The sequence below is a fragment of the Oncorhynchus keta genome, unplaced genomic scaffold (genome assembly GCF_023373465.1).
Source record: "Oncorhynchus keta strain PuntledgeMale-10-30-2019 unplaced genomic scaffold, Oket_V2 Un_contig_4011_pilon_pilon, whole genome shotgun sequence".
NCBI classification, from domain to species: domain Eukaryota; kingdom Metazoa; phylum Chordata; class Actinopteri; order Salmoniformes; family Salmonidae; genus Oncorhynchus; species Oncorhynchus keta.
The window spans coordinates 125820-140493 of record NW_026287556.1 but is presented as its reverse complement, the minus strand read 5'-3'; the positions used below and the strand labels follow the sequence as shown (position 1 = coordinate 140493).

The 14674-nt window shown below is 47.7% G+C and overlaps 1 protein-coding gene across 1 annotated transcript in view; it reads left to right on the top strand.

The window, feature by feature from the left end:
• The window catches only part of LOC118381908 (acidic amino acid decarboxylase GADL1-like), a 46707-nt gene that overhangs the window by 10318 nt on the left and 21715 nt on the right, over positions 1–14674 (top strand). The window contains exon 8 of the mRNA XM_052509160.1: positions 7802–7856. Coding sequence (XP_052365120.1) covers positions 7802–7856 — 55 coding nt within the window. The remainder of the gene's footprint in view (positions 1–7801; positions 7857–14674) is intronic.

Here is a 14674-nt window from a genome sequence, read left to right as displayed (position 1 = left end):
ACTGCTGCCTACCGCTGGTTACTGCTGGTTACTGCTGGTTACTGCTGGTTACTGCTGGTTACTGCTGGTTACTGCTGGTTACTGCTGGTTACTGCTGGTTACTGGTTACTGCTGGTTACTGCTGGTTACTGGTTACTGGTTACTGCTGGTTACTGCTGGTTACTGCTGGTTACTGCTGGTTACTGTGGTTTCTGCTGGTTACTGCTGGTTACTGCTGGTTACTGCTGGTTACTGCTGGTTACCGCTGGTTACTGCTGGTTACTGCTGGTTACTGCTGGTTACTGCTGGTTACTGCTGGTTACTGCTGGTTACTGCTGGTTACTGCTGGTTACTGGTTACTGCTGGTTACTGCTGGTTACTGCTGGTTACTGCTGGTTACTGCTGGTTACTGCTGGTGGTTACCGTTGGTTACTGCTGGTTACTGCTGGTTACCGCTGGTTACTGCTGGTTACTGCTGGTTACTGCTGCTGGTTACTGGGTTACTGCTGGTTACTGCTGGTTACCGCTGGTTACTGCTGGTTACTGCTGGTTACTGCTGGTTACTGCTGGTTACTGCTGGTTACTGCTGGTTACTGCTGGTTACTGGTTACTGGGTTACTGCTGGTTACTGGTTACTGCTGGTTACTGCTGGTTACTGGTTACTGCTGGTTACTGCTGGTTACTGCTGGTTACTGCTGGTTTCTGTTGGTTACTGCTGGTTACTGCTGGTTACTGCTGGTTACTGCTGGTTACTGCTGGTTACTGCTGGTTACTGCTGGTTACTGCTGGTTACTGCTGGTTACTGCTGGTTACTGCTGGTTACTGCTGGTTACTGCTGGTTACTGCTGGTTACTGCTGGTTACTGCTGGTTACTGCTGGTTACTGTTGGTTACTGCTGGTTACTGCTGGTTACTGCTGGTTACTGCTGGTTACTGCTGGTTACTGCTGGTTACTGCTGGTTACTGTTGGTTACTGCTGGTTACTGCTGGTTACTGCTGGTTACTGCTGGTTACTGCTGGTTACTGCTGGTTACTGCTGGTTACTGCTGGTTACTGCTGGTTACTGCTGGTTACTGCTGGTTACTGCTGGTTACTGCTGGTTACTGCTGGTTACTGCTGGTTACTGCTGGTTACTGCTGGTTACTGCTGGTTACTGCTGGTTACTGCTGGTTACTGCTGGTTACTGCTGGTTACTGCTGGTTACTGCTGGTTACTGCTTGGTTACTGCTGGTTACTGCTGGTTACTGCTGGTTACTGCTGGTTACTGCTGGTTACTGTTGGTTACTGCTGGTTACTGCTGGTTACTGCTGTTACTGCTGGTTACTGCTGGTTACTGCTGGTTACTGTTGGTTACTGCTGGTTACTGCTGGTTACTGCTGGTTACTGGGTTACTGCTGGTTACTGCTGGCTGGTTACTGCTGGTTACTTACTGCTGGTTACTGCTGGTTACTGCTGGTTACTGCTGCTGGTTACTGCTGGTTACTGCTGGTTACTGCTGGGTTACTGCTGGTTACTGCTGGTTACTGCTGGGTTACTGCTGGTTACTGCTGGTTACTGCTGGTTACTGCTGGTTTCTGGGTTACTGCTGGTTACTGCTGGTTACTGCTGGTTACTGCTGGTTACTGCTGGTTACTGTGGTTACTGGGTTACTGCTGGTTACTGCTGGTTACTGCTGGTTACTGCTGGTTACTGCTGGTTACTGCTGGTTACTGCTGGTTACTGCTGGTTACTGCTGGTTACTGCTGGTTACTGCTGGTTACTGTGGTTACTGCTGGTTACTGCTGGTTACTGCTGGTTACTGCTGGTTACTGCTGGTTTCTGCTGGTTACTGCTGGTTACTGCTGGTTACTGTTGGTTACTGCTGGTTACTGGTTACTGCTGGTTACTGGTTACTGGGTTACTGCTGGTTACTGCTGGTTACTGTTGGTTACTGCTGGTTACTGTTGGTTACTGCTGGTTACTGTTGGTTACTGGTTACTGCTGGTTACTGCTGGTTTCTGCTGGTTACTGCTGGTTACTGCTGGTTACTGTTGGTTACTGCTGGTTACTGCTGGTTACTTACTGCTGGTTACTGCTGGTTACTGCTGGTTACTGCTGGTTACTGCTGGTTACTGCTGGTTACTGCTGGTTACTGCTGGTTACTGCTGGTTACTGTTGGTTACTGCTGGTTACTGCTGGTTACTGCTGGTTACTGCTGGTTACTGCTGGTTACTGCTGGTTACTGCTGGTTACTGCTGGTTACTGCTGGTTACTGCTGGTTACTGCTGGTTACTGCTGGTTACTGCTGGTTACTGCTGGTTACTGCTGGTTACTGTTGGTTACTGTTGGTTACTGCTGGTTACTGTTGGTTACTGTTGGTTACTGCTGGTTACTGCTGGTTACTGCTGGTTACTGCTGGTTTCTGCTGGTTACTGCTGGTTACTGCTGGTTACTGCTGGTTACTGCTGGTTACTGTTGGTTACTGCTGGTTACTGCTGGTTACTGCTGGTTACTGCTGGTGGTTACTGCTGGTTGCTGCTGGTTTCTGCTGGTTACTGTTGGTTACTGCTGGTTACTGTTGGTTACTGCTGGTTACTGCTGGTTACTGCTGGCTGGTTACTGCTGGTTACTGCTGGTTTCTGCTGGTTTCTGCTGGTTACTGCTGGTTACTGCTGGTTACCGCTGGTTACTGGTTACTGGTTACTGCTGGTTACTGCTGGTTACTGCTGGTTGGTTACTGCTGGTTACTGCTGGTTACTGGTTACTGCTGGTTACTGCTGGTTACTGCTACTGCTGGTTACTGCTGGTTACTGCTGGTTACTGCTGGTTACTGCTGGTTACTGCTGGTTACTGCTGGTTACTGCTGGTTACTGCTGGTTACTGCTGGTTACTGCTGGTTACTGCTGGTTACTGCTGGTTACTGCTTACTGCTGGTTACTGCTGGTTACTGCTGGTTACTGTTGGTTACTGCTGGTACTGCTGGTTACTGCTGGTTACTGCTGGTTACTGGTTTACTGCTGGTTTACTGCTGGTTACTGCTGGTTACTGCTGGTTACTGCTGGTTACTGCTGGTTACTGCTGGTTACTGTTGGTTACTGCTGGTTACTGTTGGTTACTGCTGGTTACTGCTGGGTTACTGCTGGTTACTGCTGGTTACTGCTGGTTACTGGTTACTGCTGGTTACTGCTGGTTACTGCTGGTTACTGCTGGTTACTGTACTGCTGCCTACCGTGGTTACTGCTGGTTACTGCTGGTTACTGCTGGTTACTGCTGGTTACTGGTTTACTGCTGGTTACTGGTTACTGCTGGTTACTGCTGGGTTACTGCTGGTTACTGCTGGCTTTACTGCTGGTTACTTACTGTTGGTTACTGCTGGTTACTGCTGGTTACTGCTGGTTACTGCTGGTTACTGCTGGTTACTGCTGGTTACTGCTGGTTACTGCTGGTTACTGCTGGTTACTGCTGGTTACTGTTGGTTACTGCTGGTTACTGCTGGTTACTGCTGGTTACTGCTGGTTACTGCTGGTTACTGCTGGTTACTGCTGGTTACTGCTGGTTACTGCTGGTTACTGTTGGTTACTGCTGGTTACTGCTGGTTACTGCTGGTTACTGCTGGTTACTGCTGGTTACTGCTGGTTACTGCTGGTTACTGCTGGTTACTGCTGGTTACTGCTGGTTACTGCTGGTTACTGCTGGTTACTGCTGGTTACTGGTTACTGCTGGTTACTGCTGGTTACTGCTGGTTACTGCTGGTTACTGCTGGTTACTGCTGGTTACTGTTGGTTACTGCTGGTTACTGCTGCTTACTGCTGGTTACTGCTGGTTACTGGTTACTGCTGGTTACTGCTGGTTACTGCTGCCTACTGCTGGTTACTGCTGGTTACTGCTGGTTACTGGGTTACTGCTGGTTACTGCTGGTTACTGTTGGTTACTGCTGGTTACTGCTGGTTACTGCTGGTTACTGCTGGTTACTGCTGGTTACTGCTGGTTACTGCTGGTTACTGCTGGTTACTGCTGGTTACTGCTGGTTGCTGCTGGTTTCTGCTGGTTACTGCTGGTTACCGCTGGTTACTGGTTACTGCTGGTTACTGCTGGTTACTGCTGGTTACTGCTGGTTACTGCTGGTTACTGCTGGTTACTGTTTACTGCTGGTTACTGCTGCTGTTACTGCTGGTTACTGGTTACTGCTGGTTACTGGGTTACTGCTGGTTACTGCTGGTTACTGCTTTCTGGTTACTGCTGGTTACTGCTGGTTACTGCTGGTTACTGGGTTACTGCTGGTTACTGCTGCTGGTTACTGCTGGTTACTGCTGGTTACTGGTTACTGCTGGTTACTGCTGCTTACCGGGTTACTGCTGCCTACCGCTGGTTACTGCTGGTTACTGCTGGTTACTGCTGGTTACTGCTGGTTACTGCTGGTTACTGCTGGTTACTGGGTTACTGCTGGTTACTGCTGGTTACTGCTGGTTACTGCTGGTTACTGGTTACTGCTGGTTACTGCTGGTTACTGCTGGTGGTTACTGCTGGTTACTGCTGGTTACTGCTGGTTTCTGCTGCTTACTGGTTACTGCTGGTTACTGCTGGTTACTGCTGGTTACTGCTGGTTTCTGCTGGTTACTGCTGGTTACTGCTGGTTACTGCTGGTTTCTGCTGGTTACTGCTGGTTTCTGCTGGTTACTGCTGGTTACTTTCTGGTTACTGCTGGTTACTGTTGGTTACTGCTGGTTACTGCTGGTTACTGCTGGTTACTGCTGGTTACTGCTGGTTTCTGCTGCTTGGTTACTGCTGGTTACTGCTGGTTACTGCTGGTTACTGCTGGTTACTGCTGGTTACTGCTGGTTACTGCTGGTTACTGCTGGTTACTGCTGGTTACTGTTGGTTACTGCTGGTTACTGTTGGTTACTGCTGGTTACTGCTGGTTACTGCTGGTTTCTGCTGGTTTACTGCTGGTTACTGTGGTTACTGCTGGTTACTGCTGGTTACTGTTGGTTACTGGTTACTGTTGGTTACTGTTGGTTACTGCTGGTTACTGCTGGTTACTGCTGCTTACTGCTGGTTACTGTTGGTTACTGCTGGGTTACTGCTGGTTACTGCTGCTTACTGCTGGTTACTGCTGGTTTCTGCTGGTTACTGTTGGTTACTGCTGGTTACTGCTGGTTTCTGCTGGTTACTGCTGGTTACTGCTGGTTACTGCTGGTTACTGCTGGTTACTGCTGGTTACTGTTGGTTACTGGGTTACTGCTGGTTACTGGTTACTGTTGGTTACTGTTGGTTACTGCTGGTTACTGCTGGTTACTGCTGGTTACTGCTGGTTTCTGCTGGTTACTGCTGGTTACTGCTGGTTACTGCTGGTTACTGTTGGTTACTGCTGGTTACTGCTGGTTACTGCTGGTTACTGCTGCTTACTGCTGGTTACTGCTGGTTGCTGGGTTTCTTACTGCTGGTTACTGTTGGTTACTGCTGGTTACTGCTGGTTACTGCTGCTTACTGCTGGTTACTGCTGGTTGCTGCTGGTTTCTGTTACTGCTGGTTACCGCTGGTTACTGCTGGTTACTGCTGGTTACCGCTGGTTACTGCTGGTTACTGCTGGTTACTGTTGGTTACTGCTGGTTACTGCTGGTTACTGCTGGTTACTGCTGGTTACTGCTGGTTACTGCTGGTTTCTGCTGGTTACTGCTGGTTACTGCTGGTTACTGCTGGTTACTGCTGGTTACTGCTGGTTACTGCTGGTTACTGCTGGTTACTGCTGGTTACTGCTGGTTACTGCTGGTTACTGCTGGTTACTGCTGGTTTCTGCTGGTTACTGCTGGTTACTGCTGGTTACTGCTGGTTACCGCTGGTTTCTGGGTTACTGCTGGTTACTGTTGGTTACTGCTGGTTACTGCTGGTTACTGGTTACTGCTGGTTTCTGCTGCTTACTGCTGGTTACTGCTGGTTACTGTTGGTTACTGCTGGTTACTGCTGGTTACTGCTGGTTACTGGGTTACTGCTGGTTACTGCTGGTTACTGCTGGTTACTGTTGGTTACTGCTGGTTACTGTTGGTTACTGCTGGTTACTGTTGGTTACTGTTGGTTACTGTTGGTTACTGCTGGTTACTGCTGGTTTCTTACTGCTGGTTACTGCTGGTTACTGTTGGTTACTGCTGGTTACTGCTGGTTACTGTTGGTTACTGCTGGTTACTGTTGGTTACTGTTGGTTACTGCTGGTTACTGCTGGTTACTGCTGCTTACTGCTGGTTACTGTTGGTTACTGTTGGTTACTGCTGGTTACTGCTGGTTACTGCTGCTTACTGCTGGTTACTGCTGGTTTCTGCTGGTTACTGTTGGTTACTGCTGGTTACTGCTGGTTTCTGCTGGTTACTGTTGGTTACTGCTGGTTACTGCTGGTTACTGTTGGTTACTGCTGGTTACTGCTGGTTACTGCTGGTTACTGTTGGTTACTGCTGGTTACTGCTGGTTACTTGGTTACTGTTGGTTACTGCTGGTTTCTGCTGGTTACTGCTGGTTACTGCTGGTTACTGGGTTACTGCTGGTTACTGCTGGTTACTGTTGGTTACTGGGTTACTGCTGGTTACTGCTGGTTACTGCTGCTTACTGCTGGTTACTGCTGCTGGTTACTGTTGGTTACTGCTGGTTACTGCTGGTTACTGCTGGTTACTGGTTACTGCTGGTTACTGCTGGTTACTGCTGGTTACTGCTGGTTACTGCTGGTTACTGCTGGTTGCTGCTGGTTTCTGCTGGTTACAGTTGGTTACTGCTGGTTACTGTTGGTTACTGCTGGTTACTGCTGGTTACTGCTGGTTACTGCTGGTTACTGCTGGTTACTGCTGGTTACTGCTGGTTACTGCTGGTTACTGCTGGTTACTGCTGGTTACTGCTGGTTACCGCTGGTTACCGGGTTACTGCTGGTTACTGCTGGTTACTGCTGCTGGTTACTGTTGGTTACTGCTGGTTACTGCTGGTTACTGCTGGTTACTGCTGGTTACTGCTGCTTACTGCTGGTTACTGCTGGTTGCTGCTGGTTTCTGCTGGTTACTGTTGGTTACTGCTGGTTTCTGCTGCCTACTGCTGGTTCCTGCTGGTTACTGTTGGTTACTGTTGGTTACTGTTGGTTACTGCTGGTTACTGCTGCTTACTGCTGGTTTCTGCTGGTTACTGCTGGTTACTGCTGCTTACTGCTGGTTACTGCTGGTTACTGTTGGTCACTGCTGGTTACTGCTGGTTACTGCTGCTTACTGCTGGTTACTGCTGGTTACTGCTGGTTACTGCTTTACTGCTGGTTACTGCTGCTTACTGCTGGTTACTACTGGTTACTGTTGCTTACTGCTGGTTACTGCTGGTTACTGCTGGTTACTGCTGGTTTCTGTTGCTTACTGCTGGTTACTGCTGGTTCCTGTTGGTTACTGCTGCTTACTGCTGGTTACTGCTGCTTACTGCTGGTTACTGCTGGTTACTGCTGCTTACTGCTGGTTACTGCTGGTTACTGCTGGTTACTGCTGCTTACTGCTGGTTACTGCTGGTTACTGCTGGTTCCTGTTGGTTACTGCTGGTTACTGCTGCTTACTGCTGGTTACTGCTGGTCACTGTTGGTCACTGCTGCTTACTGGTACAGTTACACGGATATTTCCACTGACCACACCACACGCTTCTGTTGTCACTGTCCACAATGACTGACCTGCGTCACTATGACACCTGGGTTACTAATCCTTGTTAATCTATGACTGACCTGCGTCACTATGACACCTGGGTTACTAATCCTTGTTAATCTATGACTGACCTGCGTCACTATGACACCTGGGTTACTAATCCGTGTTAATCTTTCTTTATGTGTCTTTGTTTCTCAGAGGGAAGATGATACCTGCGGAGTTTGAGAAGCAAGTACAGAGAGCCAAAGATGAGGTGAGAAGGAGAACAATGAATGGAGTCAGCAAGTTTGTTTGGTGTCAGATATGTTATGTAACACATTCGGGAACTGGGAACTGCTGTTGATTATACCCATGGTGAGGGTTAGGGAACTGCTGTTGATTATACCCATGGTGAGGGTTAGGGAACTGTTGATTATACCCATGGTGAGGGTTAGGGAACTGCTGTTGATTATAGCCATGGTGAGGGTTAGGGAACTGTTGATTATACCATGGTGAGGGTTAGGGAACTGCTTGATTATACCATGGTGAGGGTTAGGAACTGCTGTTGATTATAGCCATGGTGAGGGTTAGGAACTGTGTGATTATACCCATGGTGAGGGTTAGGGAACTGCTGTTGATTATAGCCATGGTGAGGGTTAGGGAACTGCTGTTGATTATAGCCATGGTGAGGGTTAGGGAACTGCTGTTGATTATAGCCATGGTGAGGGTTAGGGAACTGTTGATTATAGCCATGGTGAGGGTTAGGGAACTGCTGTTGATTATACCCATGGTGAGGGTTAGGGAACTGTTGATTATAGCCATGGTGAGGGTTAGGCTGTTGATTATACCCATAGGGTTAGGGAACTGTTGATTATAGCCATGGTGAGGGTTAGGGAACTGTATTATAGCCATGGTGAGGGTTAGAACTGCTGTTGATTATACCCATGGTGAGGGTTAGGGAACTGCTGTTGATTATACCCATGGTGAGGGTTAGGGAACTGCTGTTGATTATAGCCATGGTGAGGGTTAGGGAACTGCTGTTGATTATAGCCATGGTGAGGGTTAGGGAACTGCTGTTGATTATACCCATGGTGAGGGTTAGGGAACTGCTGTTGATTATAGCCATGGTGAGGGTTAGGGAACTGCTGTTGATTATACCCATGGTGAGGGTTAGGGAACTGCTGTTGATTATAGCCATGGTGAGGGTTACTAACTGCTGTGATTATAGCCATGGTGAGGGTTAGATTATACCCATGGTGAGGGTTAGGAACTGCTGTTGATTATAGCCATGGTGAGGGTTAGGGAACTGCTGTTGATTATACCCATGGTGAGGGTTAGGGAACTGCTGTGATTATACCCATGGTGAGGGTTAGGGAACTGCTGTTGATTATAGCCATGGTGAGGGTTAGGGAACTGTTGATTATAGCCATGGTGAGGGTTAGGGAACTGCTGTTGATTATACCCATGGTGAGGGTTAGGAAACTGTTGATTATACCCATGGTGAGGGTTAGGGAACTGCTGTTGATTATACCCATGGTGAGGGTTAGGGAACTGTTGATTATAGCCATGGTGAGGGTTAGGGAACTGCTGTTGATTATACCCATGGTGAGGGTTAGGGAACTGCTGTTGATTATACCCATGGTGAGGGTTAGGAAACTGCTGTTGATTATACCCATGGTGAGGGTTAGGGAACTGCTGTTGATTATACCCATGGTGAGGGTTAGAACTGGTGATTATACCCATGGTGAGGGTTAGGAAATTATACCCATGGTGAGGGTTAGGGAACTGCTGTTGATTATACCCATGGTGAGGGTTAGTGCTGTGATTATACCCATGGTGAGGGTTAGGGAACATTATACCCATTGTGAGGGTTAGGGAACTGTTGATTATACCCATGGTGAGGGTTAGGGAACTGCTGTTGATTATACCCATGGTGAGGGTTAGGGAACTGCTGTTGATTATACCCATGGTGAGGGTTAGGAACTGCTGTTGATTATACCCATGGTGAGGGTTAGGGAACTGCTGTTGATTATACCCATGGTGAGGGTTAGGGAACTGCTGTTGATTATACCCATGGTGAGGGTTAGGGAACTGCTGTTGATTATACCCATGGTGAGGGTTAGGGAACTGTTGATTATACCCATGGTGAACTGCTGTTGATTATACCCATGGTGAGGGTTAGGAACTGCTGTTGATTATACCCATGGTGAGGGTTATACTGCTGTTGATTATACCCATGGTGAGGGTTAGGGAACTGCTGTTGATTATACCCATGGTGAGGGTTAGGGAACTGCTGTTGATTATACCCATGGTGAGGGTTAGGGAACTGCTGTTGATTATACCCATGGTGAGGGTTAGGGAACTGGTGATTATACCCATGGTGAGGGTTAGGGAACTGCTGTTGATTATACCCATGGTGAGGGTTAGGTGACTGGGATTATACCCATGGTGAGGGTTACTGCTGTTGATTATACCCATGGTGAGGGTTAGGGAACTGCTGTTGATTATACCCATGGTGAACTGCTGTTGATTATACCCATGGTGAGGGTTAGGGAACTGCTGTTGATTATACCCATGGTGAGGGTTAGGGAACTGCTGTTGATTATACTGGTGAGGGTTGATTATATTATACCCATGGTGAGGGTTAGGGAACTGCTGTTGATTATACCCATGGTGAGGGTTAGGGAACTGCTGTTGATTATACCCATGGTGAGGGTTAGGGAACTGCTGTTGATTATACCCATGGTGAGGGTTAGGAACTGCTGTTGATTATATTATAGGAACTGCTGTTGATTATACCCATGGTGAGGGTTAGGGAACTGCTGATTATACCCATGGTGAGGGTTAGGGTACTGCTGTTGATTATACCCATGGTGATTATACTGCTGATTATACATGGTGAGGGTTAGGGAACTGCTGGTGAGGGTTAGATTATTATACCCATGGTGAGGGTTAGGGAACTGCTGTTGATTATACCCATGGTGAGGGTTAGGGAACTGCTGTTGATTATACCCATGGTGAGGGTTAGGGAACTGTTGATTATACCCATGGTGAGGGTTAGGGAACTGCTGTTGATTATACCCATGGTGAGGGTTAGGGTTATACCCATGGTGAGGGTTAGGAACTGCTGTTGATTATACCCATGGTGAGGGTTAGGGAACTGCTGTTGATTATACCCATGGTGAGGGTTATTAACTGCTGTTGATTATACCCATGGTGAGGGTTAGGGAACTGCTGTTGATTATACCCATGGTGAGGGTTAGGGAACTGCTGTTGATTATACCCATGGTGAGGGTTAGGGGTGACTGCTGTTGATTATACCCATGGTGAGGGTTAGATTATTATACCCATGGTGAGGGTTAGGAACTGCTGTTGATTATACCCATGGTGAGGGTTAGGAACTGCTGTTGATTATACCCATGGTGAGGGTTAGGGGAACTGCTGTTGATTATACCCATGGTGAGGGTTAGGAACTGCTGTTGATTATACCCATGGTGAGGGTTAGGAACCATTATACCCATGGTGAGGGTTAGGGAACTGCTGTTGATTATACCCATGGTGAGGGTTAGGGAACTGCTGTTGATTATACCCATGGTGAGGGTTAGGGTTATACCCATGGTGAACTGCTGTGATTATACCCATGGTGAGGGTTAGGGAACTGCTGTTGATTATACTGGTGAGGGTTAGAACTTATTATACCCATGGTGAGGGTTAGGGAACTGCTGTTGATTATACCCATGGTGAGGGTTAGGGAACTGCTGTTGATTATACCCATGGTGAGGGTTAGGGAACTGCTGTTGATTATACCCATGGTGAGGGTTAGGGAACTGCTGTTGATTATACCCATGGTGAGGGTTAGGAACTGCTGTTGATTATACCCATGGTGAGGGTTAGGGAACTGCTGTTGATTATACTGGTGAGGGTTAGGGAACTGCTGATTATACCCATGGTGAGGGTTAGGGATTATACTGGTGAGGGTTAGGAACTGCTGTTGATTATACCCATGGTGAGGGTTAGGGAACTGCTGTTGATTATACCCATGGTGAGGGTTAGGGAACTGCTGTTATACCCATGGTGAGGGTTATATTATACCCATGGTGAGGGTTAGGAACTGCTGTTGAACTGGTGAGGGTTAGGTACTGATTATACCCATGGTGAGGGTTAGGGAACTGCTGTTGATTATACCCATGGTGAGGGTTAGGGAACTGCTGTTGATTATACCCATGGTGAGGGTTAGGGAACTGCTGTTGATTATACCCATGGTGAGGGTTAGGGAACTGCTGTTGATTATACCCATGGTGAGGGTTAGGGAACTGCTGTTGATTATACCCATGGTGAGGGTTAGGGAACTGCTGTTGATTATACCCATGGTGAGGGTTAGGGTACTGCTGTTGATTATACCCATGGTGAGGGTAAGGAAACTGCTGTTGATTATACCCATGGTGAGGGTTAGGGAACTGCTGTTGACTATACCCATGGTGAGGGTTAGGGAACTGTTGATTATACCCATTGTGAGGGTTAGGGAACTGCTGTTGATTATACCCATGGTGAGGGTTAGGGAACTGCTGTTGATTATACCCATGGTGAGGGTTAGGGAACTGCTGTTGATTATACCCATGGTGAGGGTTAGGGAACTGCTGTTGATTATACCCATGGTGAGGGTTAGGGAACTGCTGATTATACCCATGGTGAGGGTTAGGGAACTGCTGTTGATTATACCCATGGTGAGGGTTATAGCCATGGTGAGGGAACTGCTGTTGATTATACCCATGGTGAGGGTTAACTGCTGTTGATTATACCCATGGTGAGGGTTAGGGAACTGCTGTTGATTATACCCATGGTGAGGGTTAGGGTGACTGCTGTTGATTATACCCATGGTGAGGGTTAGGGAACTGCTGTGATTATACCCATGGTGAGGGTTAGGGAACTGCTGTTGATTATACCCATGGTTATACCCATGAGGGATTATACCCATGGTGAGGGTTAACTGCTGCCCATGGTGATTATACCCATGGTGAGGGTTAGGGAACTGCTGAATTATACTGGGTTAGGGAACTGTTGATTATACCCATGGTGAGGGTTAGGGAACTGCTGTTGATTATACCCATGGTGAGGGTTAGGGTACTGCTGTTGATTATACCCATGGTGAGGGTTAGGAAACTGCTGTTGATTATACCCATGGTGAGGGTTAGGGAACTGCTGTTGATTATACCCATGGTGAGGGTTAGGGAACTGCTGTTGATTATACCCATGGTGAGGGTTAGGGAACTGCTGTTGATTATACCCATGGTGAGGGTTAGGGAACTGCTGTTGATTATACCCATGGTGAGGGTTAGGGAACTGCTGTTGATTATACCCATGGTGAGGGTTAGGGAACTGCTGTTGATTATACCCATGGTGAGGGTTAGGGAACTGCTGTTGATTATACCCATGGTGAGGGTTAGGGAACTGCTGTTGATTATACTGTGCTGATTATACCCATGGTGAGGGTTATGCTGTGATTATACCCATGGTGTTAGGGTGTTAGAACTGCTGTTGATTATACCCATGGTGAGGGTTAGGGAACTGCTGTTGATTATACCCATGGTGAGGGTTAGGGAACTGCTGTTGATTATACCCATGGTGAGGGTTAGGAACTGCTGTGATTATACCCATGGTGAGGGTTAGGGAACTGCTGATTATACCCATGGTTATTATACCCATGGTGAGGGTTAGGGAACTGCTGTTGATTATACCCATGATTATACCCATGGTGAGGGTTAGGGAACTGCTGTTGATTATACCCATGGTGAGGGTTAGGGAACTGTGTGATTATACCCATGGTGAGGGTTAGGGAACTGGTTGAATACTGGTGAGGGTTAGGGAACTGCTGTGATTATACCCATGGTGAGGGTTAGGGATTATACCCATGGTGAGGGTTAGGGAACTGTTGATTATACCCATGGTGAGGGTTAGGGAACTGCTGTTGATTATACCCATGGTGAGGGTTAGGGAACTGCTGTTGATTATACCCATGGTGAGGGTTAGGGTACTGCTGATTATACCCATGGTGAGGGTTAGGGAACTGGGATTATACTGGTGAGGGTTGAACTTATTATACCCATGGTGAGGGTTAGGGAACTGCTGTTGATTATACCCATGGTGAGGGTTAGGGAACTGCTGTTGATTATACCCATGGTGAGGGTTAGGGAACTGCTGTTGATTATACCCATGGTGAGGGTTAGGAACCCATGGTGAGGTTAGGGAACTGCTGTTGATTATACCCATGGTGAGGGTTAGGGAACTGCTGTTGATTATACCCATGGTGAGGGTTAGGAAACTGCTGTTGATTATACCCATGGTGAGGGTTAGGGAACTGCTGTTGATTATACCCATGGTGAGGGTTAGGGAACTGCTGTTGATTATAACCATGGTGAGGGTTAGGAAACTGCTGATTATACCCATGGTGAGGGTTAGGGTACTGCTGTTGATTATACCCATGGTGGGGGTTAGGGAACTGTTGATTATACCCATGGTGAGGGTTAGGGAACTGCTGTTGATTATACCCATGGTGAGGGTTAGGAACTGCTGTTGATTATACCCATGGTGAGGGTTAGGAACTGTTGATTATACCCATGGTGAGGGTTAGGGAACTGCTGTTGATTATACCCATGGTGATTATACTGCTGTTGATTATACCCATGGTGAGGGTTAGGGAACTGCTGTGATTATACCCATGGTGAGGGTTAGGGAACTGCTGTTGATTATACCCATGGTGAGGGTTAGGGAACTGCTGTTGATTATACCCATGGTGAGGGTGAGGCTGTTATACCCATGGTGAGGGTTACTGCTGTTGATTATACCCATGGTGAGGGTTAGGGAACTGCTGTTGATTATACCCATGGTGAGGGTTAGGGAACTGTGTTGATTATACCCATGGTGAGGGTTAGGGAACTGCTGTTGATTATACCCATGGTGAGGGTTAGGGAACTGCTGTTGATTATACCCATGGTGAGGGTTAGGGAACTGCTGTTGATTATACCCATGGTGAGGGTTAGGTACTGCCCCATGGTGAGGGTTAGGGAACTGCTGTTGATTATACCCATGGTGAGG